Here is a 26,015-nt window from a genome sequence, read left to right as displayed (position 1 = left end):
TTCTAAGTAAATAACCACTCATAATAGACTCAATATCAATCTTCTATATCAGGGGAATCTAGTTCCCACGAAAAAAAAATTTCAACAATTTGATCATAGACTGGTCTATGTTAACAGAAATTCCATACCGACAAAACTGCTTTGATAGCTTCTTCTAGATCGAGAGGCATTCATATCCACAATCTCATGAGATGAAAAAAATTCACCTACTCATCTTTAAATCTAGAAACCAATAACATGAAGTAATAAAAAAATAATGAAGAAACTTATCTCACGCTTTTTTATCTTCCTTCACAAGGAGCCTTTTATGAGTGGTGTTGATCATATCTTCTTAGAGCATTCCTTTTTATGTAGGGATCCTAAATTTAATGATCTGATACCATGTTGAATTTAAGATCATTTTTTCAATATTCCGAGCAAAGTAAGGGAGAAAGAAAAAAGGAAAAAAGGGGCAGAAGGCTCTCGGGTAGAGAGAAGAAGAGAAGAGGAATAAGGTGTGCACCAAACTAAGAGAAAGAGATTTACTCAAGAGATAATTATAGAACTTGATTTATTCTGAATTACAACACCTCTATTTATAGTAGAGGAAGTGATAGAATCCTTATACAATTAACTTTAAATCTCATAATTACATTCCAACTCTAACTCTCTAAGATAAGTCTATCATGAAATGATAACACAATCTAATAGAGTTCTAATATAAGTTTAACTATAACTCTTCTTGAATAACGTGGACATAAGGGAGGAGGCTAGTTCATGGCCTTATCCTTGTGGGTCCCACATGATCTTCTAACCCATATTGATAACATTCCGGCTCATGGTATCTTTATGGGTCCCACTTGATCTTCAAGTCTTCTAACTTATTTCAGTTTGTGCATTTTATCTTCTTAACTCATGCTAGCTTGGGTGAGGACTCTTCTTGGCATCCCACGTGCTCATGGTGGGTCCCACATTCTAACAAAAACCTAAAGTGAAAGTCAAATAGAAATATCTCAAGAACTATAGCCATGTAAGTAGATAGAAAACCAAACTTAGATTCTTAAGCACATCTATGTTATGGAGCTATAGTAGCTAGATGAATTGGTATTCTAGAGCCAAAATCTAATTTGTATTAAATCTCTTGGAGAAAGATCAATTTGTGTAATTTGGGATTACACTTGGCTTAAAGAGAGTATGGATATTTGTATTTTAGATAACATAGCAATTAGTGAAATTTTTCGAGCAAGGCTTCTCGGGCGGTGACTACCATTAGGAGAACATCGAGAACAAAAATGATTGTCTCCTTGTGGTGTTTGCTTGTTTGTTACTTGTCTCATACTTTATTTTACCATTCTACGCAATTAATTTTTTTAACTTAGAATCTCAATCCACCTCCCTCTTGAGAAGCCAACACCTTTGATGGCATTTTGGCAATTTTCAAAAAATCAAGTTTTCTATCTCATAGGAAGGAGAATAGTTCTCAGCCATAATGAGTCAATTAGGAAGCAATAAACAGAGTAATGAGATATTACTATGAGGACAAGTACTAAGGAGAAAATTTCAGAATCTAGACCCAAAATTGACATGCAAAATTAGACATTCGGTTGAAAGAAAAAAATACCAATCTAAATTTAATGAGCCCAAAATAAGCAACCAAGTAAAAAAAAAAACAATCAATCTTCCCATGCATATAATTTTCAAAAATAAAGCTTCAAACCCTCAATTAGGGTTTCTTTAATTAGAAAAATTCAAAGAACATCAAGTAGCCTGAAAAGTGAGGCTTGAAAGCAAACATAAATACTCGATATTATATAACAATCCAACGAATCTAAATATGCAATGATTGGTATAGTTTTTAGAAGAAAATAAAATTATTCATCCTTGGTTGTTTTTGTGGTCGTATATGCATGAGAGATGATGAAGAGAAGAGGAAAGAAGCTTGTCTAGGAGAAGGTGGATGTGTGAAAATAAATAGGAGAAACAAAGCTCCCACTTAGGGCATACTTGAGCTCCTCTCATGCGTCTTATTTATGATAAAAACTAATGTAGTTATAACTCTGCTCTTAGGCTATAACTAATAAGAAGATAACTTTGTTCTTAAACTATAATTAATAAGAAGAAGTAAATAATTAAAGCTGAATACATGGCTACTTGTAACAATTTGGGAATAACTTGAGCTAGTCAAAATCATTTTTCTATAGTACATATTTCTCTCTTCTCATTGTTAACCTCGCCCGTCTTAAGTCATTATGGGTTACGACTCTACCAGTAAGATTTTCTTCTAAACTCAAATGATCAGATTGTGATCATGTCGTCAACCTTCAACACATCTCATGAGACTTTTACGACAGACAGTTGAAGTCGATAATTTTGTTTGTAATTTTTTTCTTTTTACGTTATTTATTTAAATTTCAAATTAGACCTTCAATGTTTGTTAACATCAAAGTCAACTTAAGGGTTGTTTTTTCAAGCCAACAACTTTGACAACAAAAGGTGGATGGAAATCAAGGAATCAACTGTGATTCTAAAGTTTATTTTCGTTGTTGGAGAACAAAAAAAAAAAATAAAAAAAAATTGACTATTGAAATTCTTTATGAACATTAATTAATTTCAAATATGTTAATTTTAAAATTTTAAAATAAACAGAATTAAAATTCTAAAAGTTTAACTCAAATTAAGCAAATATTTTGTATAAAATTCTCTCCTTTTTTATTTATTTATTTATTGAAGATATCCATTTCATGGGTATTCAAATTGGTGGACCTTCAGCAAACCAGGACGACGACGAACTACGTTTTATTGCCGGTATAATTCAATATCAATTTGGTATTGCCTAGTCAAATCGATCTCCGTTCTAGTACTATATTAGAGATAATTTTATCTTGCAAAGGTCACTAACTGCCAAAGTCTCTATTTGACTTGCAGCCACGAAGAAAGAGGCAGGGCTGCTATCCAGCCTGACTGGTAAAACAGAATCAGAACGATTCCATCTCGTACAGGAGTTTTTTTTTTTTTTTATCCCCATTCTCGTCCATGTTCTTCCTTCTTTACCTTGTGGTGGCTGTTGCAGCAAGAGTATCGGAGTCATCTATGCTCCGTCCTGAAGGAAAAAACAATACTGAATCAGTGTCATCATGCCCCCTGGATTTTGGCTATATCCAGAGGTTGCCATGGGAGTCTTCTCCGTGCAAGTCCTTCAACAAATCCATCCAAAACGAAGAAGGTAAAGTTTGCTGCCAAACACTCCTCAGCCTGTTCGGCATCAGCCTCGCCTTCCATCTCAAAGAAACTTCCTTCTTCCATCTTCCTGATCGTCCCACGTCCGCCGCTTGCATCTCTGATTTCCAGTCCCATCTCATCTCCCTCTCTCTCCCATCGGGTCTTGCCTCAGCTTGTCTTTCTCCCCCTGATCGTTTTGTAATCAGTCCTACCATCTGTGCTGGAATCCAAACCAAACAAGACTGGCTCAGCAAACTGGGACCAACCACGGTGCTTGATTCTAGTTGCAAGTCCAATCTCTCTGATCTCACGCTCTGCAATGCCTGTGTGACTGCCGGGGTTAAGGTATCTTCCCGATTGACTTCCCTCGACGGCGATTCTTCTCATGCTACAGATTGTTTTTATTTCACAATTCTTTATGCAGCCGGAGTTGTTAACGATGTGGGCCCCGAGTCCCCGGGCACGGCATCATGTATAATGGGACTAGCTTTACACGCAGCTCCGCCTGCTGGGACTTCAAAAAGCCATTCACCTTTGTTTTTTGCATCAATTGGCGCTGGAGCTGGAATGTTTTTCATGTTGGGTTTCTTGGGTACATATTTTTGGTGGCAGCGCCAGAGGAAGAAGAAGAACAAAAACAGGAATACAGAACTGGTTTTTTCGGAGACGGAGGGACAAAGTTCCAGGCCACGTTTGAGGCCGAACACCGGATCCATCTGGTTCAGTATGGAGGAATTAGAAGGAGCGACTGATGGCTTCTCCCAGAGGAACCTGATAGGACGTGGGGGGTATGGAATCGTCTACAAGGGGATTCTTCCAGATGGAACTCTTGTAGCTGTAAAGAAGCTAATTGAATCAGATTTTCAAGGGGATGCCGAGTTCTGCAACGAAGTGGAGATCATAAGCAACTTGAAGCACCGGAATCTCGTTCCTCTCAGAGGCTGCTGTATGACAGAAGCAGATGAAGAAAGAGGCGAAAAACAGAGGTATCTTGTTTATGATTACATGCTTAATGGCAACTTGGATGACTACATCTTCTCCAACAGATCAATAAAACACAAACCATTAAATTGGCATGAGAGGAAGAGCATAATTCTTGACGTGGCCAAGGGACTTGCTTACCTTCACTATGGTGTGAAGCCTGCAATATACCACAGGGACATCAAGGCCACTAACATATTACTAGATGTAGATCTCAAGGCAAGAGTTTCAGATTTTGGGCTGGCTAAGGAGAGCAGAGATGGGGAGTCTCACCTCACAACCAGAGTGGCCGGAACACACGGCTACCTTGCTCCTGAGTATGCTCTCTATGGGCAGCTCACAGAAAAGAGTGATGTCTATAGCTTCGGTGTAGTGATTCTGGAGATTATGAGTGGAAGAAAGGCATTGGACCTGTCTTCCTCGGCGTCTCCTCGCTCCTTTCTGATCACCGACTGGGCTTGGTCATTGGTGAAGACCGGTAGGATTGAAGAAGTCTTGGCTGATGAACTGGTTTCTGGTGATGCTAATCCAAGGGCAATAATGGAGAGATTCGTGCTAGTAGGTGTATTATGTGCTCATATTATGGTTGCTTTGAGGCCAACGATACTGGACGCAATCAAGATGTTGGAAGGGGATATAGACGTTCCTCCCTTGCTAGATCGGCCATTACCTTACTGCAGTAGAGCTATTCATTCAGAGGGGAATACATCTACGGTGTCACCGGTATTAAGTGGCCCACTACTACAAGAGGGGGAAATGCTTAGGTGAGAGTAAAACTGTCTTACTCGAGCAGAAACATGGTGTAAATAGCAAGGCGCAAGGCCTAGTTTTCTTGTTTTAGCATATACAGGAAATTAATTTATCTTTGATATTACTCTGTATCAATTGAAGATCACAGGTTTATACAGCACTGGATATACAATGAGAAGATTGGATGGTACATACCTCAAAAATAAAATAAAATCTCGAAACAAGTTGTCCCTAAGTACTGAGGGCATTGATGAGCATCTACTGGCTAGACTTTAACCCGCTTGACATCATTTTCTGGAACACTTGCATCACTACCATCGCCTTTAGCACTCCCTTTGACCTGTTAAAACATTGATCAGCCCCTCAACGCACCATTAAAGTGTAATAAAAGGTCAACATAATGGTGTCCACTATATGAAACTATATCACAGGCAAGAAGTTATATCAATATCTCACTACAACCCCCCACTAGGAGATATGTGCTCCTACTTCCCCTTTCTTCAATCTTGCCAAAAGCGGTAGCTGATGCCAGGTAGCGGTCGGAAGCAACCACAGCCAGAGGACCACCCAGTTCATCCCATCGTCTGTATCCTTTCTGCCAACAGTTTGATTTCTGTATTTGGATTTCCGACTTCAAAGCGAGACCTGCTTTTTCAGGCATGCCGGCTTTGGCAAACTCTTATTCTTCTCTTAGGGACTGGTTAACAACACTAGGACGAAGAAAATATCCTAAAGCAGTTGATGGGCTTCCACAGAACAATTCTATATTATTCCTCTGCATCTGCTGGACACATCTGTAGTCTACAAAAATTTCATCATCCATGCTATTCCCAACAGCTCAAGATAGCAGGGAATAAGAAGGGGGCATCCCATAAAAAGTTGTCTGGAGTAATCCAGTCAGAGATAAATTTCCCAACTTAAATGAATACCTGACTCTTCACGAAAGATAGTTAATAGATGCCAATAATAAGATATGTTAGATGACTTAAGACTTACAGTTTCATCAGGAACAATTGCATATCTTTCTGATGGTGAGATCCAGACTTTGCCTGTTTACATAAAATGATTATTAAATGCTTGGCAACTTAGCAGAAGTCAAGACAAATGGAGAACATAAACCTGATAAAGGATCCATTTTTGAAGATTCTATTTGCTGGAAGCTAGATCCATCCACACTAAGGGCTTCAATAATCTTGGGTGTATTCCTGACAAATTCAAACCACAAAACTGACTTATGTGGGAATTTATTTTATTTCAGAAAAAATAACAGCTCCCCCCTTCTCCAAAAAAGAATAAATAAATAAAATAAAATAAAATAAAGAGAAGGAGCAATCCCACAAATTGTCTTTATATGAAAGATATTAGATGCAAGTTTCCCAATTTATAGCTCTGCTAAATATTGATGACTTCACAGGCTGCTAGTTCTGGTCAGTACACATTAAGTATGCCAAAAATATTTGATATGATATTTGCAGCCTCACATTATTCTGAATTAAATATGCACAGAGAAATCCAACTCAACCAAGGTTTTCCATAAACAAATTAACATCAACTCTTCTGAATTGCACTGACTACCAATTGCACTCAAACACCATTAATTATTTACGAACAGCTATGTCAACCACCAAGCAAATAACTACTCTCAGTCACTAAAAATTATTTTAAAATTTAAATATGGTGCAAAGAGTATTTTGGACATTTTCCACAGTGTGTATGTGTCAGTGAGGACACCAGTAGAGTTAGTATATCTGTATCAGTCTATGGTTCATTTCTCATTGAGTTGGGCATGTCATTGTAAAGATATTGGGATTTATGTGTATGAGTGGTAGAGATGGAATTTCATCTCTAATCACTTAAAGTTAATAAAACCCTGATGAGGGGTCGTCAGACTCCCCCATCCAGAGCAGTTATGCTCCTCTCAAAGTCTCTCTCTCCTTTTTCTCTTCTCCACCCTCTCTCTCTTTTACTTACAATTTCACAGCATCATTACCAAAATGAAAGCACCTATAAATTTTAGACTATTAACCAAGCTCCCAGATCTAAAATAGTTGCTACGAGAATGCTTGCAAATGACTTAACGGTCCTTTTTTTTCCATCTTTCTTTCTATTTTTGTGTGTAAAAGGAATGGTTGCACTAATTTAGCAGAGCCAGATCGATATACTTTACATGTTTTATATTCTAGTGCTTTATTCTTAAGGTGAGGGGAGGAGGGGTTGTTAAAATATCAGTTAAGGGGTACTTTAGTCATTTCTTATATTATATTTTTATCTTAGCTTCTGTCTGTTAGGTAGACAATGTTTTTATATGCCTATAGTTCAAGTTTCATTCAATTTAGAAGTATATTTTAGGAGATGTAAGCTACATATCAAAGGGCATTTTTATCCTTTTTGTAAATTTCACTTAAAACCCTGAAATAAAAGCAGGAAGGATATGCTTTTCATGCACACACTTCAATGCATCCTCTTGCAGCTCTTCTCCAACTCTTCTACTCTCTTATTTCTCTCAATTTCACCCCCAAATCTCAAATTTTTCATTGTATCAAAGCAGTAATGTCCAACTAGAGCAGATTTTTTCCAGGTCAACAGGTCTTCAATCAATTTTTAGCAACTCTATTGAAGGATCTTCCAAGATTTCTAGATTGGTAGGGTAAAAATCTCTATTGAAGGATTGGTAAGGATCATGGTGCCCACACCGAAACAAATGGTGTCATCTGCAAATTGAAGAATCGGAATATCAAATGCCTTAGCATCCGCCATGGGGAGGAGCCACCCTAAGCCTTTGGCCGAAAATCAAGGAGGAAAGATATTCCACCACCACGTTGAAAAGTAAAGGGGAGAGGGGGTCCCCCTAACGGATGCCCCGGGTTCCTTTAAAATAGTCACACACTATTCCATTTAGAAGCACCGAATAACTAGCCGAGGAGATGCAACTTTGAATTCAGAACCTCCATTTGACACCAAATTCCATTCTTTCCAAAAGAATATCTAAAAGATTCCAATTGACTCTATCGAACGCCTTCTCAAAATCTATCTTGAGAACAAACTTGGGAAGCTTCAAAGTCTTGAAATGATGAAGGAGCTCATGACAAGCCATAGCTGAATCCAGAATGTTCCTCCCTTTAATGAAAACACTTTGCCCCTAGTGGATGGCAACCAGAAGTACCACTCAGAGACGGTTGGCAAGGAGACGGACAGTCGTCTTATAAGTGCTGGTGGTGAGCCTAATAGGCTGATAGTCCGAAGGAAGCTCCACCCCGTCTTTTTTGGGAATAAGGGCGATGAATGAAGCCCCTATACTTTTGAAAGCTATGCCACGGTAGTAGAACGAGTGTACCATATGGGCCATGTCTTCACCAATGAAAGGCCAACAGTGACGGTAAAATTCTCCATCGAAGCTATCTGGGCCAGGAGCATAGTCTAGAGGGAGTCCCATAGCTGCTTAATTTCTCGGCTAGGGAAGGGGAGCTCAATAAGATTGGCGGCTGCAATAGGGATAGTCATAAGATTGACCCTTTAAAAGAAGGGTTAAACTGATTGGCATTTAGTGTAAAGATCTGAAAAAAAGCTCACCAAATTGTTAGAAATATGGGATCTGTCTAAGGTAATCTCACCATTAACTTAGAGAGATGTTTCATGGGGAGGGTATTATTGACACTACTTCACAAATGTCCTTAGACCCGGTTCTGTTTGCTCCAAATCAATCTCTTGTCATACAACTAAGCCCTTAAACTATTCAGTAATATTTTTCAAAAATATAAGATTTGGGGAAGAAAATAGAAGGAAAAAGGAGGAAGAAGAGCCTTTGGAGAACAACAGCCTTGCTGCCTTGAAGTGCATGCTAGAAAAAGTATGTCTCCTTTTCTTTTAATCAGGGTTTTAAGTGATACTTTACAAAAGGACAAAAATGCCCCTCAATATACAAAATTACATAGTTTTTAAAATATATGTCTAAATTGAATGAAAATTGAACCATAGACATAAGAGAAAAATGTAATATAAAAAATGACAAAAATACCCCTGAACTGGTACTTTAACACTCCCCCTCAAGTTGAAGAGTAGATATCAAACAAACCCAACTTGTCACAGATAGACACATGTTCATGTCTTCCCAAGGCTTGGTAAATACATCTCCCAATTGTTCTGAAGATTCCACATAAGGAGTTATCACCTTCCCTTGCATAACTGTTGCATAACTGCATCACAAATAAAATGGCAATCGACTTCTATATGTTTAGTTCTTTAGTGGAATACAGGGCTGCTTACAATGAAAATGGCCGCCTGATCATCACACTTCATAACCATAGGATCTGGTAAATAGAAACGAAATTCAAGAAGAACAGACTTAATCCACATAAGCTCACTAACTGTGTGAACCATTGCTTGATATTCGGCTTCTGCACTAGACCTTACCACAACTATCTATTTCTTACTTTTCCAACTTACCCAAGTTACCTCCAACAAAATAACAGTAGTTTGACATAGAACATCTATCCATCTTACACCCAACATAATCTACATCAAACTACCCCAAGTACATCAACCTTTCCATTCTGAGTGTACAACAAACCTTTTCTAGGTGAACCTTTAACTTTAAAATCCTCTAAGCAACTTCTAAATACACTTTCTGATAATTTTCCATGAACTGGCCACAACTCCCACAACAAATGAACTATCTGGCTTGGTAACTATAGCATAAATCAATTTACCTATCTACCATTGGTATTGAGTTCTATAGGACCCTCAGTATCATGCAAATTATGGGGCAGTTTTCTACTAGTTTAGTACCCAACAAACCATAGTCCTATAACATATCTAGTACATGTTTTCTCTGAGATAGAACAATACATGGCTTACTATGACAACTTCAACACCAAAGAAGTACAGGAGAGTGAAAAACTTTAGTCTAAAAATGTGTGGCCAAATATTGTTTAACTTCTATAACGCCATCAAGATCATCTTCAAATAGTACAATGTCATCCACATAGACAACAAAAGCCACCACACCAGTCTTAACACTTAAGTAGGAATATGGAATGATCACAATGGTGCCTGTAGAACCCAAAGTGCAATACTACAGTGCTGAACTTTTCAAACCATGCCCGTGGATTTTGTTTAAGTTCATAAATGGTTTTCTACAGCTTACATACTTCCCATGTCTCCCCCTGAGCAATATACCCCAAAAGTTGCTCCATATAAACTTCCTCATGTAAATCACCATATAGAAAGGCATTTCTCACATCAAGAATAAAGAGAGGACAACCCATATTAATAGCCACAGAGATTGAGATATATACCGAAGTGAGTTGGACCACAGGAGAGAATATCTCAAACACATCAACACTGAAGTTTTGTGTATATCCCTTTACCACCAGTCATGTCTTATGTCGTTCAATTGAGTCGTCAATATTATATTTTATGGTATAAACCCAACAACACCCTACAATAGCTGCTCCTGGTAGATCACATAGACGCCAAATTCTCTGAGACATCAAAACAATAATTTCATCATCCATAGCTTATTTCCACTCTGGAGAACACAAAACATTCTGCACTGAACAAGGTACAGAGGAATTCGACAATGACATAGCAAAGAATTAAAAATATGGGGACAAAAATTCAAGAGAGACATATTTTGAGACCGGATGAGAAATACAAGACTGTTTACCTTTCCGTAAACTAATAGGCAAGTCCAAATCAGATACAATAGGATCTACATGCAAAGAGAAAGATGGTTGATCACGAGAAGAGAGTTCAGTAGATGTAGCTACTGGAGATACTACAGGAGCACAAGGATGGCGATTGTAAATACGAAGAGGCGAAGAAGAACCCAATGGAGCTGCTACATCCAAAACCGCATCAGGAACTGAATTGTCTAATGAAGACTCAAAAGAAACAGGAAACTCACTAGATGATGAAGATATGGAGTATGTTCAAAGAAAGTCACATCAGCTAACACGTCCCCTCTCAAATAGGATCATAACATTTGTACCATTTTTATCAATGAATGTAGCCCAGAAAGACACATATGACAAACCAAGGTGACAGACCAGCTAGTGTCTCTTCTTCCATCAATATGTTGGTTTTTTCGAAAAAGAGTGAGGTGTGAAAGAGCGATTTTTTTTTATAAAGATGTATTATATTAACAAGAGAAAATTTACAAAGGAAAAGGGTACAGATCCCTAACAACAAGAGATTGAAGGGACGCTCCCTGCTTGGCAAGCACATAGACTTATGATATTTTAGCTTCTAAATCTCCAAGAGACGAGAGAAATGCGAGAAAGACGAGAGAGACGATGATTGGCGAGCCAACGCGAGAGATCGGCGAGCAGCGAACTCACTGTTTGCTGAGAGAGGTCAGATCGCGATTTCGCGGGGCGCCAAAGAGGGAGAAAGGATCATCGTTCCCGATCGAAAACTCTTTCAGGTCAAGAAGCCCATCCTCGACGACGTTCTTGGGGACGAAGCCCATCGGGTGGCCCTCCGAGACGCCCCCAATGTTCGTATTGCAATGAAGATAGGAGAGCGTCGAACCTTCATCACTGTTCCCCTGTCAGTCGGTGCCTCCTTCATTGCATTCTTCGCTGCAACTGTTGAAGACCTGAGTCCTTCGCCCAAAACCAGAAAGCTCTAGTCAAGGCCCTGGAGGTACTATTTCCGAATTGTCCGTCGTGGTCGCGCTGAATGCAGAATCTCGTAGCACAGAGACTCCACGACGATGGTCCATGTAGCCATCCCAAAAGCCACCAACTCCAGCTTCAGTTGGAGACAACTAGCCCATGCCATCCGCCACTTTCTCCCACCCCCATCATCACATAACACCACCCCCATCATTGCATTCTTTGCTGCAACTGTTGAAGACCTGAGTCCTTCGCCCAGAACCAGAGAGCTCTAGTCAAGGCCCTGAAGGTACTATTTCCGTATTGTCTGCCGTGGTCGCGCTGAATGCAGAATCTCGTAGCACAGAGACTCCACGACGATGGTCCATGTAGCCATCCCAGAAGCCACCAACTCCAGCTTCGGTTGGAGACAACTAGCCCATGCCATCCGCCACTTTCTCCCACCCCCATCATCGCATAACACACCCCCCCCCCCCCCCCCCCCCCCCCCCCCCCCCCCCCCCCATTTCCCCTCTCTGTTTCCGGTGGCATTTCCTTCTAATTCCATTGTACATGATCTATGGGGTTGTAGTTATTTGGAGTGGCTTGCTATTAATGCAATTGGTTTTTCCGGTGGCCTTTTTCTTCTTTGGAACTCCTCCATGGTTGAAGACTTAGATCACATGACTGGTTCCTTCTCTATTAGAAGTTGCGCGACAGATGCACTGGATTCACTTGGGGGCTAGCTGGCATTTACGGCCCCACCAGATACAGGGAGCGCCGCTCTTTTTGGGATGAACTTTTTGATCTTCTGCCTCACTGGCCTATTCCCTGGCTCCTTGCCAAGGACTTTATGCGACCTGCTTTGGCAACAAGAAGTCTCCCCTTGGCTCTAGAATTTCCACCACCATGAGGCAATTAACTGACTTTATTAGCGGCTTTGAATTGGAAGAAATTAGCCTATCTGGCAAAACGTTTACATGGTCTAACGGTCAGCGGCCTCCCATTCTTTCAGGCTTCCTTGCCACTGGTGACTGGCTCAGGCTCTACGGTAACACATGTGGTTCGATCTTGAGCCGCACTAGCTCTTACCATTGGCCCATTCAGATTGACACCAAACTTAATAAATGGGGCCCTACCCCCCTTCAAGTTTGATAATACCTAGCTGATGGACAAGCACATCTCCTTGGAGTGCATGCTAGAAAAAAACACATCTCTTTTCTTTTAATCAGGGTTTTAAGTGATACTTTATAAAAGAACAAAAATGCCCCCCAACACAAAATTACATTGCTCCTAAAATACGTGTCTATATTGAATGAAAATTGAACCATAAACATACTAAGACATTGTCTATCTAATAGACTTAATATGAGAGAAAAATGCAATATAAGAAATGACTAGAATACCCATGAAGTGGTATTTTAACAATTTTATCCTACTTTTTGTGTTTTTTAGGACTTGTAGACAAAGAGGGTGATTGGTTCCGGAGATGAGAAAGGAGGACTTTACATGCTGGATGATATATCTGTTTCTCGAACTATGGTACTTACTGCTACAAATTCATCCTACTTATGGCATCTACACTTGAGACATCTGTTAAGGAATAGTCCCACACTGATTAGAGAGAACAAATATGTTGCATTTATTAGTTAGGAAAGAGGTTTCCTAAGATGACTAGTCATTTTGGGATAGGCCTTGGACCCAACTTCACATGGTATCATAGGAAACCTCTTAGGAAACCTCTTTCCTAACTAATAAATGCAACATATTTGTTCTCACTAATCAATGTGAGACTATTCCTTAACACTCCCCCTCTCGTCTAGGCCCTTTGGGCTCTTACATGTGGATAATTTGGGTGGAGGCCCACATATGAGTACCTGCTTTGATACCAAGTGAAGTTGGGTCTAAGGCCTATCCCAAAATGACTAGCTTGCTGCAAATGGTGTATATGATTTTCTCATATAAAATGACAGTCCACCATATCTTCCAACAATAACCATCACCAATTAAGTTGCATCAATCTTTTCCTTCTTCACTAGTAGATATTCACTTGATTGCAAGTCTTGTCAGCTAGAAAAGCACTAAATTGTTTGAATTAGTCCATTCTGATGTATGAGGTCCATGTCGAATTCCTAATCCATATGGTTTCAAGTATTTTTTATCATTTATTGATGATTTTAGTAAAGCAACTTTGGTGTATCTCCTACAAGAAAAGTCTAAAGTGTTTGATGTATTCCGAAATTTTGTTGAATGAAATAAAGAATTAATTTGGTGCTTGTGTTCACATGCTTTGTACCTATAATGGATTGGAATATTTTAATCATCAGTTTTCGATGTTTTGTTCCTTCCAAGGTATTAGCCATTAGACTTCGTGTCCTTATATTCCTAAACAAAATGGTGTGGTTGAATGTAAAAATAAACATCTTCTTGAGGTTACTTGGACGTTGTTACTACATATGAACATTCCTAAGTCATTTTGGAGTGATGTAGTTTTGACTACTTGTTTTATAATTAATCGCATGTCCTTCTCTGTTTTGAATGGTCAAGTTCCTCTCCAGTTTTTTTTTTTTTTTAAATGATGTTGAATTTTATTAAGACAAAAACTCAAAAGAGCAATTTACAAAGGAGGGAAGCCTTCCCAAACAATGAGAGATTGCTGGGAAGTTCCGAATTTTTCCAATTTATCAGTCAAAGAGTTGGCTGATCTAGGAATGAGATTCCAATTACAATGAGTAGAAGATACAATGTTAGCAATATTATCAGTGATGGGCCAGTGGCGCCAAGGGCGGAAGCTGTCTTTGGAACACCAACTAATAACTGTCTTCAAGTCGCCTTCAATGATTAACTTGCCATGGAGACAATCTTTGAAGATTTGGAGGCCGAACAGCAGAGCACTAACTTCAGCAATATGTTCCTCTCCAGGTTTTAAAACCCAATTGTAAACTGTTTGAGGTTGTACCTCATATTTTTGGTTGTTTCTATTTTGTTCACATGTTTGAAACTTCAATTGATTAGTTGTCACCTCGATCAGTCAAATGTGTTTTTCTAAGTTATTCTTGTCAACAAAAAGGGTACAAATGTTATGACCTTGTTTGACAAAAGACTTGTCAGTTGATGTGACTTTCTTTGAACATACTCCATATTTTGCATCAACTAGTCAGCTTCTTGTTTCTTCTAAGTCTTCTTCGGAAAAAGTAGTTCCTATAGCTATTTTGAATGTACCAACTCCATTAGGTTCCTCTCCACCTTTTCGTGTCTATAGCCATCGTCCTCCTGCTCCAACAGTGCCTCCAACAGACACATCTATTAAGCCCTCTCCTCTTGATCAGTCATCTTCCTCTTCGCCTGTAGGTCCCATTCTATCAAGTTTGGACTTGCCTATTAATCTACGGAAAGGTAAAACGATCTTGTACTTCTCATCCGATATCAAAATATATATCTCTTGAATTTTTTACCCCATTATATCCTTTGCTATGTTATTGTCTACTTCCTCCATATCTTGTTTAATGCAAGATGTTTTGTGTTCTCCAGAGTGGAAACAAACTATGGATAATGAATTGAGTGCATTTAGAAGTTGCCCAGAAGATTTAAAAATATTTGAAGGGTGCACCAAGAAAAGGTTTGTTGTATACTCAAAATGGAAAGATTGATGTACTTAGATATTCTAATGCAGATTATATTGGGTGTAAGATAGATAGAAAGTCTACATCAAGTTGTTGTTGTTTTGTTGGAAATAACCTGATAAGCTAGAAAAGTAAGAAACAAACAGTTGTGGCTAGGTCTAGTGTAGAGGCCGAATATTTAGCAATGGCTCAAACAGTGAGTTTATGTGGATTAAGTTAATTCATCTTGAATTTGGTTTCCATTTACTAGAACCTATGGTTATGAAGTATGATAATCAGGCTGCCGTCTTCATTGCAAATAACCCTGTATTCCACGAAAGAACTAAACCTATAGAGGTTAATTGCCATTTTACCAGAGATACAATAATACAAGGGAAGGTGGAAACTACATATGTGAAATCTTCAAATCAGTTGGTAGATGTGTTTACCAAGCCTTTGGGAAGACGTAAACATGTGTCCTTCTGTGACAAGCTGGGGTTGTTTGATATTTTACTCTCTTGTTTGAGGGAGGTGTTAAAATATCAGTTTAGGGGTATCTTAGTCATTTTCTATATTATGTTTTTATCTTAGCTATTGTCCGTTAAATAGACAATGGTTTCATATGCCTATGGTTCAAGTTTCATTCTATTTAGAGTTGTATTTTAGGAGATATGTAACTTTATATATAAGGGCATTTTTTGTCCTTTTGTGTAAATAAACCCTACAATAAAAGCAAACACTATATTTTTCAAAATTTAAGGAGATCCAATTCATTCTCAAATTGGAATCAACTCACTTGCACTTCATTCAATTCCACCTTCTATATCGACTACATGTTTTCTCTTCGTTGAAGGCTGTATTTTCTCACTTGAGGTTGTTGAAATCTGCTGCGGTATCACATCCTAAGATATCCAGCAACTCTTTCACCTATATGTTGAACTGAACAACAATCCTTTTTGACACCAATGTCTGTAATTTTGAGAGTTTAAGGAGATCCGGTTCACTCTTGAATCGGAACCAGATCATTTGCACCATTCAATTCCACCTTCTTCATCTTCCATGACACATTTACCCTTCATTGAAGGCTGTATTTTTTCATTTGAGGTTTGCTGAAATCCATTTCAGTATCACAGATCCTAAGAAATCCAGCAAGTCATTCACCCATATGATGAATAAAACAACAATCCTTTTTGCATAGAATGTGGACTTATGTAGCCAAAATGTCAGGAAAGATCCTATGATTAATTGGGACAGACTTCTTCACTTAGGTTAGCTATTTTAGGATAGGACACAATTTTAACACAGGATAATTACATAAGTGAAGGGGCATTCTTGTCCTTTGATGTAAATGCTCTTCAAGTGATTAATAAAAGAAGTCAGGGGTCGAGTTCTGACCCCTAACTGCGTGGAGTTCTGACCCCTAACATGGCTGTTCTTCTCACACAGCTGTCTCTCTCCACTCCTCTCTTCTTTTTCCCTTCTCCTCTCTTTTAGTTCTCTTAATTCCTAATTTCTACACCATCACTGGAAGACAAATTAAGAAATAGACCGATAAAGACAGAAGCCATGACAAAACAGCAGAAGTTGCCCTTCAATTGAAGGACTATTAAGGAGAGACTGATTCAGCTAAAAGAGCAAACTTACCGATCAATAGACTCTCCATGACCAAGCTGTCCACTTGTGCCTCTGCCCCAAGAGAAAAGGTTCTGCCTTTCTGTCAGAGCAAGAGTATGCCTCCATCCACAAACAATTTGAATTACTTTCTGCAAGCAAATCCATGAAATTCTTAAGATAGGAGTCAGCAGCTTTTCCAATGCATAACCATGTTAAATCTTTCAAATCTAAACAGTACGTTCACGACTTTGTTTAGTTTAAGTAACAGGAAATACCTGCTCATCTGGAAATTTCACTTGCATAGGTGAGCAATGATCGATATTATCCCCAACACCAACCTGGCCAAACTATTCAATGAAAATTACATTACATCTTTCAAACTATAATATTTTGACGGAAATGCTTAAAAGTAAAACACAGAATCCTAAGAACAAATAAATAAGTAAAATGGAGCTACTTGAGAAGCAGTTCTCAAGCTTCACAGAGGTGTTAAACAATGAAGAAACAACATTTACAGATGATGTAGGCGTCATAGATAAGAATGTTGTGAGGATGCACAAGAAAAGTAGGGATTGCAAACAATTAGAAGAGGACAAAAACTGACATAAATTGACCGATGTAGAAAGAACTTAAACTTTCTGTCTTCTAGACTTCTAGTGAGCAATTATAGAATGCAGATACAGAAATGGGATACCTTGTTCCATCCCCACCCATAAAGTTTTCCATCATATGTTACTGCCATAGAGTGTCTCCAACCACCTGAAATCTGTGAAATTTTGTAGAAAACAAGAAGCTGAAAAGCGTGTTATACTACATCAAAGTTATTTTGCTTGTGGCCATTCATATAATTGTTGATGGAAGAGGAGGAATTCCTTTAAACAAAAATGATGACATGTATGACCTGTGATATGGGACAATTGCTTAAGGCTTCCAGTTGAAGGGGAACTAAGAGATCCTCAAAGTGTCCATGCCCTAGTTGACCATATTTATTCCAGCCATAGGTGTACAAACTCCCAGTAGAAGAGATACATATTGTATGCCGCCATCCACAAGCAACAAGTACCATCTTTTGCCCCTATTGACATTCGACTTTAATGATTATGAAGGAAAAGAAAAAGAAAGAATATACCAAAAACTTTTTATAGAGTCACAATAGTCAAACAGCGCAGATAATGATTTTTTCATCATAATCAGAAAGGCCACAACCTGTCAAGTCTCCTATAATAAGGAACCACAAAATGGAACTAGTTCAGTGGTCATTTCCCACAATATAAGAGTACATAGTTGACTCAGTGAATTCCATACAACAAACTCACAAAAGATTTTGTTGTTTCATGCCCAAAAAAAAAAAAAAAAAAAAAAGAAGAGGAGAAGAAGAAGAAGAAGAGAAAAGATTATCCAAGGTCACAGAAAGTAGATGGTTCATGCACAAATACCAAGATAATGCCATTAGTACAAAAAAATTTAATGGTGATTTCAGACTTTATCTTTTTCAGTAACCTTTACTGAACCTCTTAGAATACACGAGTATCACTTGCTGTGTGACAAGCTAGGTTTATTTGATATTTACTCTCCAACTTGAGGAGTGCCAAAATACATGTGTAAAGGCATTGTGGTCATTTCCTATTTGTGTGTCCTATTAAGGATTGCAGTAAGATAGTCAACATGATAGGAATCTATGTTCCAAGTTTCAAAATATTATGATGAGTATTTTGAAAGTTAATCTAAAGAGGGGCATTATTATAATTTGCTTCGATTTTCACTTAAGTGAGTTCATTACATAGACAAGGCTCAAATTCCAGCCCTAAAGAGTGCTTCCTTTCACGAACTATTCTCATCTCCCTCTCGTCCCTTCTTCTCCTTCCCTCCTATCTCTCCTTTTATTGATAAAGAATGCTATTGCTTTATGACAACTTAAGATCCAAATTGTTCGGGGAGTTGTAGCCACTCAAGCACCTGAAAAGTAAGCTCAAAGCCTGGTCTGGTCTAACATCAACCAGGCCTCCTCTGCTAAAAAAAAAAAATGCATTGCAGTGCCATACATTTAGAGTAGGCATTTGATAGGGTGAGTTGGTGATTCTTAGACTCTATGCTCTGCCGAATGGAGATTTTGGATTAGATTAGCTATGGAAATCCATTTACTCCCATCTTCAGCGATGGCAGATTGGCTATTCCAATGGTTCAATTTGCTGATGATAATCTTTGGGGAAATAGAAAGGATCAGCTTCTTAGCCTAGAAGCCCTCCTCCGAATCTTTGAGCTGATGTATGGTCAAAGAATAAACTAGCAGAAAACGATTCTCTTTAGTTTTAATAGTGATCGTAGCTACCTTGAACTGATTGCTGCCAAATTTAGCTGTCACTTCGGATCCATTCCTGGTACATATCTTGGGCTTTCACTCTTCACGAGCAGATCTAAAAAATCACTATGGAGTCCAATCATTGAAAGACTCCACACCAGATTATTGGGAGGCTCCACATGTATCTAAATCTGGAAGAGTCGCTCTAATTCAGTCATGTCTTGTAGAAATTCCAACACATTCCTCTCCTTCCTATTTTTTTTTTGAAATGATGCTGAATTTTATTAAGAAAGCTCAAACGAGAGCAGATTACAAGAGGGGAAGCCTTCCCAAACAATGAGAGATTGCTGGGAGGTTCCGAATTTTGCCAATTTATCAGCCAAAGAATAGGCTGATCTAAGAACAAGGTACCAATTACAATGAATGGATGACACAATGTCAGCAATACAATCAGTGATTGGCCAGTGGCACCAAGGGGGGGAGCTATCGTTTGAACACCAGCTGATGACAGTCTTTGAGTCTCCTTCGATAAGCAGCTTACCATCCTCTCCTTCCTACATTACCCATCAGTATAATCAACAGATTTGAAAAGCTTATAAGGGATTTCTTATGGAAGGGAACACCGGAGGGATTCAAGCACCATCTTATAAGCTGGAGAGATATTTGCAAACAGAAGCAACTTGGTGGGCTTGGCATCAGACATATTAGGTGGATGAATATTGCTCTTCTTACGAAATGATGTTGGCGGCTTAACATGTTTCCCTCTCTACCTTGGTGTAACTTTGTTATTTGGAAATTGGGCAATATCTCGGACCACTTGACAAGGGGCATTCTGGTCGTCTCTCTCCTATTTGCCACTTATGTATCCCACACCTTTCATCATTTCAAACGCCCGTATTGCTGCTGGTAATGGTCAACAGGTTTTGCTTTGGAGTGATTTCTAGGTAAACAATGCAGCTCTTCAAATAAAATTTCCTCACCAATTCCATCATGCATTCAACCAGCAAGCCACTCTTCCGAAAGTTATTAGAAACAGCAATACCTAGAATGTTGATTGGACAATGATTTTCAGAAGGCCATTACATGATGCAAGTAATATATTCGGTTATTTCACAGGACGGCTCAACAAGATAAGCCAATCTGGTGTCCTGCATCAGATGGAAATTTCTTAGTATACTCGTGCTACAAATTATTATGCCTCTGTCTTCATCCAAGCTAGAAAAACATGGGGTCTATCTGGCACATACAAGGGAAAATTCCAGGTTTGGAGTGTGCTTCATGGCAAAATCCTCACCAAAGATCCTTATCCAGACATGAATCCTCCTTAACTACTTTATTATGTGATCTATGCGGACTCACTGATGAAAATATTGATCACCTTTTTGAGTTGCAGCAAAAGAGATCGATGTACGCGAGCAAGGAGGCGTGAGATGGCGCGAGATATGCATGAGCAAAGTAAATGAGAGTGAAAGAAGAAAAAAAAAATTTGAGTGAGAGCGTGGGAAACCATGGGATCGACATTGTCGGTACGAGTTCGGGCGCTGATCAAGGCAAGGGACTTGCGACAAGCGTATTTGCGTTGTTCGACGAAACCAACATGAAAAACAAAATTAGGGCGAATCCAAGAGTGGGGACTAGGTGATCTCCAGCGCCAGCGACAAACGGAAATAGAGGAGCATGCCAGTTTCTACTCATTGATTGGAGGAGGTAGGAGGTAGGAGGGGAGATTAACTCTGCTCGAAAAACCCACTTTGGGAAACCCCCTTTTTGCACCGGTGGCAAAAGGACTCTTAAGCGATCCTCATCATCAGCGACGACAATGTTAGCGATGATAGAAATGTAAGAAACATTGGGGAAGATCTCTCAAATGGTTGGACGGTGATACAGAAAAATCAAAAAGGTAAGAGAGACATTTCCCGACAATTGATGGTCACTCTCTCTTTTGGAGACTCGGAGCTTTCCCTAAGACGGCTCTTGAACAAAAATGGCGTATCGATCCGAATCACAATAAGGAACGGATCGAAGCACACCTTCATCTCAATCCTAGAGACGGCAAGGAAAGACTTCCTCCAGATTCAATGCCATCACGACTGTAAGTGCCTCTTCTCCTCATCAAAAAGAATTTCGATCAAACTCCCTATCCTTCTCCCTCTCTGTTTTTAGGTACCATGGAGCCAGGGAGTGCAAAATCATCCAAAGCAAGGGAGACTTAATCATGGCGCAGATCTATATTCCAGAGAAATCAGGCCCTTCTTTCAATTGGAGCATTTTCTGAAACTCCCTCTCATCCTTCTTCCAGGAAAACTACCCAAACCCCTAACAAAACCCCTTCTTCATTGACACCCCCTAAACTACAAACTAACACCATAAACCCTTCCACCTGATTTTCTCTTGGAGGGTCGAAGGTCTCTAAGATCGGCAGTGATCGTTGATGTTTTATCCCCATGCTGGGACAGAGAAGAACTATGTTTCTGCTTATGCGAGAAGCTCAACCTAAATTACTGTCCGGCCACCTCCTATTTGGGTCATTTGAGATGGCTAATTTCTTTACACTCTTTGACGGAAAAGGAGGCTGCTCCGCCTCTTGCCAACTCAATAGCAAGGCTTCTCGGCGATAAGAGACTGGTTCTCGACCTCCCCCGGAAACCTCTACAGTCAATGGATCTCCTTTCTTGGAATCCCTACGGAGCTTTGGTCAGAAAAGGCTCTGAATCAGATGACCCGAAACTTTGGAGAACCGATCAAATGGGCAGAGGAAACCACCAGTCGAGCCAGGCTAGATATCGCAAAGGTTTTTGTTGCACCTTCGTCCCCACGGATGGAGGATTCTTTCTTTAAAATCACGGTCGGAAATGTTTTTTTATGGATCATAGTGGAGTTCGGAGAACTCTTCACAGCAGACTCGCCGGAGTTCCTCCCCCTCTCCTTCGCATGACCGAGTCGAACCGCCCAACCCACAACAGATCCAGCTCCATCCAACTCAGCCAGATCGCTCCCGAATTTGAATTCAAATCCAAATCTTAATTTCCTAACCGTACCCCCAGCTGGAAAAGTTGACACCCTTGTTCCTACACGGCACTTTACTTAACCCAGATCTCCAAGCCCCCACTCCCTCTCGAAATACTCACCATCACCCTCAGGCCTCAACTGCAACACTGGCAGAAGATATTCTTGACAGTCCCCCTCAACCTCGTCAAACATGCCCCCAACCTTCATCTCCCCCACCGGCTGGCGCTATTTTCCAACACCCTTGAATATCACCCTTCTCCCCCGCATACCACACCTTCATTCATTGAACACCGCATCTGCTGACCCCTACCTAGAGTACTCCGCCCTCAGTTTCCAACTACCACATCCCCAGACCTTGAGAACCTCAACCCCTGAAACTAATCAGAAGCCCCATCCTTAACCCTCGTCTGCCTCCCACTTGGGGTGGCATCGAGCCGAGCCGAGCCCGAACCTGCCTATGTTTGAACCGAGCTTGATTTAAATATTTCGAACTCCAGCTCGAGCCGAGCCCAGCCTCGAGCCTAAAATTGTTATTGAGCTCGAGCCCAATAATTTTAACCGAGCTTCGAGCCAAGCTCGAGCTTAACATACATTTAAAACTTTTCAAAAAATATATATCAAATAAATTGTATATAAAATTATGTGTTAAGTTGGATCCAAGGCCCATCCCAAAATGACTAGCCCTTGCCGACGATCACAACCGAAGTGAGCCCACTCGCAGCAAATTCCACAATTCACCCAGCCGCGCTACTATGATAAAAACAAGCAGCACTCGCAGTAGGCATACACATTAGGTAGTAGAACATCGTTCCGGTAATAAGGCCACATTTTGCCCCTAAGCAATAAAGCTCCATTATATAGATTGGAATGATAAAGTATATTTTTTGGAAGTGGAACATGATGAAATTTCGATTCAGCAATAAACAAAACTTTCATTTAAAATAGAAAATCCAGAAAATTAAGTTCATGTTAACCAAACCTTCCTTCGATGCAGTATAGAGCCCAGATATGAACCTGCATGATTCAAATTCAACCCCTACCTTAACTAAAATGCAACCCCCTCTTACCAGAGAGAGAGAGCGAGAGACAAACAGAAAGAGAGACAGAAAGAGGGGTAGAAGACCCAAATACACAAGCCAGGTGAGATCAAATTTTAGCTTCAGGCTAACCTAAGTGATTCAGGTCAAGCAAACACAACCAGACAACATATCTCTTTGCTTTCAACTCAGTAACCATATAACAGTTCCACCTTACTTGAAACACTAGATCCATGCAGTTAAGACAAAAAAATCTGCACTACCCTGAACGTTTTCAGTTATGAAATTGGTAAATCAACAAAAAATAATAAAAAAAACCTTCTGTTCAGTTCCAGTCATATGCAGAAGAAAAAGATTGAATTTTTTTTTTGTCCAGTGGAGAATTGGACTTTCTTTGGTTCCCAAGCAGAGTTGCCAGAGGAATGAAGGTATTGTCCCTGCAGCTGCCCATATGACATAACCTCTGATTAGAGAACAGACAGATCTACCAGGTCCCAGGTAGGAAATGGAGTGAAACATGGACAACAGCCAGTCTAAAGAAGAGAATGGAGTCGGGACTAATGCCCTACTTAAAAAGATGTAGACAGAAACAACATGAGGCATACAAATAGCAAAAAAGCTACCATATACAGCTCTTTTGGGGATTTCAATATTGAACAATCAACAAGCCGATGAACAAAAAGCAGAAAAATAAATAAATCTCGTAAGGGTTTGTTCAGTGCTCCATTCTTTTTTTTTTTTTTTCTTTTCAAAAAAAAAAGCAGCAAAGGAAAAAAAGAATGGAGCACCGAACAAACCCTTACAAGATTTATTTATTTTTCTGAGAAATGTACAGACCCCTGTACTTGAAAAAAATTCATTACTGAGTGCAGCTAACGTTGGGAGTTACGACGTTCAGCAAAATCCCGTCCAACACCGACAACAGCAAGGAGAACAATCGATCATCAAATATCGCCACTCCACTTGCTTGATGCTCAAACAAAGCAGAAACCGTGAGCCCGGTGGCCAGCCTAGGGACAATCCGTAAACAACGTGTTGCAAACTAGAAAATACCGACCTTGATGAAAATTCCAGAAGAAGCATAACATGACCGAAGAGATTACCGGGAAATCACGAGCTCGGAGCACAAAACCGAAAAATTACCGGAGACACAGGGGAAAGGGGGAATAAATCAGGAACCCAGAGGAGGAAACGAAGAAAAGCAGAAGACCCAAAAGAGGGGAAACCCCGAAAAATCACGGAGCTAGCAGAGACGGACGGAATGGGAGAGAGTCCCACGACGCGACTCTCTTCTCGGTCTTGAGACTCCCGAAATCCCAAATCCCCCGAATCCGGCTCGTTAAATTAACGAGCCGGCTCGCGAGCCGTCGAGCCGAACCTGGATTCGGTCGAGTTCGGCTCGTTAATTTAAACGAGCCAATCTCGGATCTCGAGCTCGAAGGATACCGAGCCGAGCTCGAGCCGTTCGCGAGCCGACTCGGTTCGAAGCCACCCCTACCTCCCACCCTCCAACAAAGTCCTTATCTCTCATCACCATCGGCTACCCACCCTTCACCCTATAAAAATCAAACGACCCTCTTCGTGCCCGTTTTCCAAATCCCGTCTTCAACCACCAAGAAGACAATCACTCCGATGTCTTCAGCCCTTCTCCCGAGATGATCTATTTTGATCCATGGTGAAATCAACCTCCCCCAGATAAGGCCATGACTCCGCCAATCCCTCAAAATACCACCCTGGCAAACACCGCGCCTAACCTTTTACCAGGATACAAAATTCGGCAGAAATGTCCCCCTAGCCATTTCCTCATGATCCAGAGCATACTTCGAACTCCGAACCCTAATTTGGAACCACTCACCGTCAGGAGCTTCCATCGCCTCCCATTTTGGCTACTTACCAAAGAAGAAAAAAGATTGACCCCGCGCATAATCAGTCAAAGGTTACTCCTGCTAGCAGGGCAACCCCCCTGACCTAATTAATCTCCCCCTTCCTCCTCCAACCGAGAGGATGGCAGCAGAGCTACAATCTGAACAGAACCCATACGATGATGAAACATGGCAAAACATGATGAACCTGACTTGACTCTTTGGAGTGGTTTTCCATGGCCAGATTCCATGAAGAAAGATGATGCGGGAGTCCAACGGATGAGTTTCAAATGATTCTAATTTCCTGGAATGTTCGGGGAGTTGGGTCTTCGCGGAAGCGAGCAATCATCTGCCGCCTGCTATCCCAATTCAAGCCTTCTATCATTGTGCTTCAAAAAACAAAATGTCAAACTCGGACGACAAGCTCGCCCGAGATCTCTAGAGCTGCCCCTCTTTACAGTGGTCGGCCATAAACGCAATTGGCCACTCCGGAGGAATCATGGTGTTATGTGATGCCTCTCTTTTCGATGCAATTAACACCCACCATGGGAACTACTCAGTGGGGATTCATTTTCGTGATCGTAGTTCTGGTTCACAATGGTGCCTTGTTGGAGTATATGGGCCTAACCGTTGTTGTGAGAGAATGAATTTTTGGGAGGTGTTCTCTGACCTTCAACTCCAGTGGGCCTTACCGTGGATTTTTGTGGGGGATTTCAATGCAATTCGGTTTTGTGACGAAAAGCAACCTCCAGCTACCCACATCTCGTCCTCAATGAGAGGATTTGCAGATTTCATCGGCAACAGAAAGTTGGAGGAGATCACGCTCTCCAAGAAGACCTTCACATGGTCCAACGGACAGCATCATCCGATTCTTTCTAAGTTGCCACTACACACACACACACACACACATACATTCAGATTCGAGAATGCTTGGCTTATTGATGCTGAATTTGATGTGCTGCTGAAGGACTGGTCAGAAGAGCAAAAGTATCTAACCCAATCTGAATTTTCCACTCGCCTTTCGCTTCAAAAAGAGCTACAAATTATTCTGAACCAGGAAAGAATCA

General features: G+C 40.2%; 2 protein-coding genes across 4 annotated transcripts in view; one reads left to right on the top strand and one right to left on the bottom strand.

Annotated features, from left to right (window-relative positions):
* Positions 1-913: 913 nt before the first annotated feature.
* LOC137945489 (ultraviolet-B receptor UVR8-like) overlaps positions 914-26,015 on the bottom strand; it is a 52,200-nt gene continuing 27,098 nt past the window's right edge. Inside the window, exons 6-13 of one of the 3 annotated variants that reach the window (XM_068791393.1) lie at positions 17,643-17,816; positions 17,436-17,507; positions 17,017-17,088; positions 16,772-16,890; positions 6,049-6,134; positions 5,926-5,978; positions 5,125-5,269; positions 914-965 (exon numbers count right to left, since the gene is read on the bottom strand). In XM_068791393.1, the coding sequence (XP_068647494.1) occupies positions 5,195-5,269; positions 5,926-5,978; positions 6,049-6,134; positions 16,772-16,890; positions 17,017-17,088; positions 17,436-17,507; positions 17,643-17,816 (651 nt within the window). In that variant the 3' untranslated portion in view covers positions 914-965; positions 5,125-5,194. Of the gene's footprint in view, positions 966-5,124; positions 5,270-5,925; positions 5,979-6,048; positions 6,135-16,771; positions 16,891-17,016; positions 17,089-17,435; positions 17,508-17,642; positions 17,817-26,015 lie in introns of those variants that run through there. The other 2 variants (XM_068791395.1, XM_068791394.1) reach the window with 2 other exon arrangements.
* LOC137945488 (probable receptor-like protein kinase At1g11050) lies at positions 2,856-4,958 on the top strand. The gene has a single exon (XM_068791392.1). It carries the CDS (start codon positions 3,013-3,015, stop codon positions 4,945-4,947), a length of 1,935 nt encoding a protein of 644 aa, XP_068647493.1. The 5' UTR covers positions 2,856-3,012; the 3' UTR covers positions 4,948-4,958.

This window comes from Aristolochia californica, unplaced genomic scaffold, assembly GCF_029961685.1.
Source record: "Aristolochia californica isolate CCGP_79_NKW_82.1479 unplaced genomic scaffold, dmAriCali1.0.hap1 SCAF_12, whole genome shotgun sequence".
In the NCBI taxonomy this organism is placed as follows: domain Eukaryota; kingdom Viridiplantae; phylum Streptophyta; class Magnoliopsida; order Piperales; family Aristolochiaceae; genus Aristolochia; species Aristolochia californica.
Note: the sequence above shows the minus strand (reverse complement) of the source record. Positions and strands in the feature narration are given on the sequence as shown.

What these genes read in the sequence shown, in the direction of transcription:
- LOC137945488 (XM_068791392.1), top strand. Translation starts at nt 3,013, where the DNA reads ATGTTCTTCCTTCTTTACCTTGTGGTGGCTGTTGCAGCAAGAGTATCG.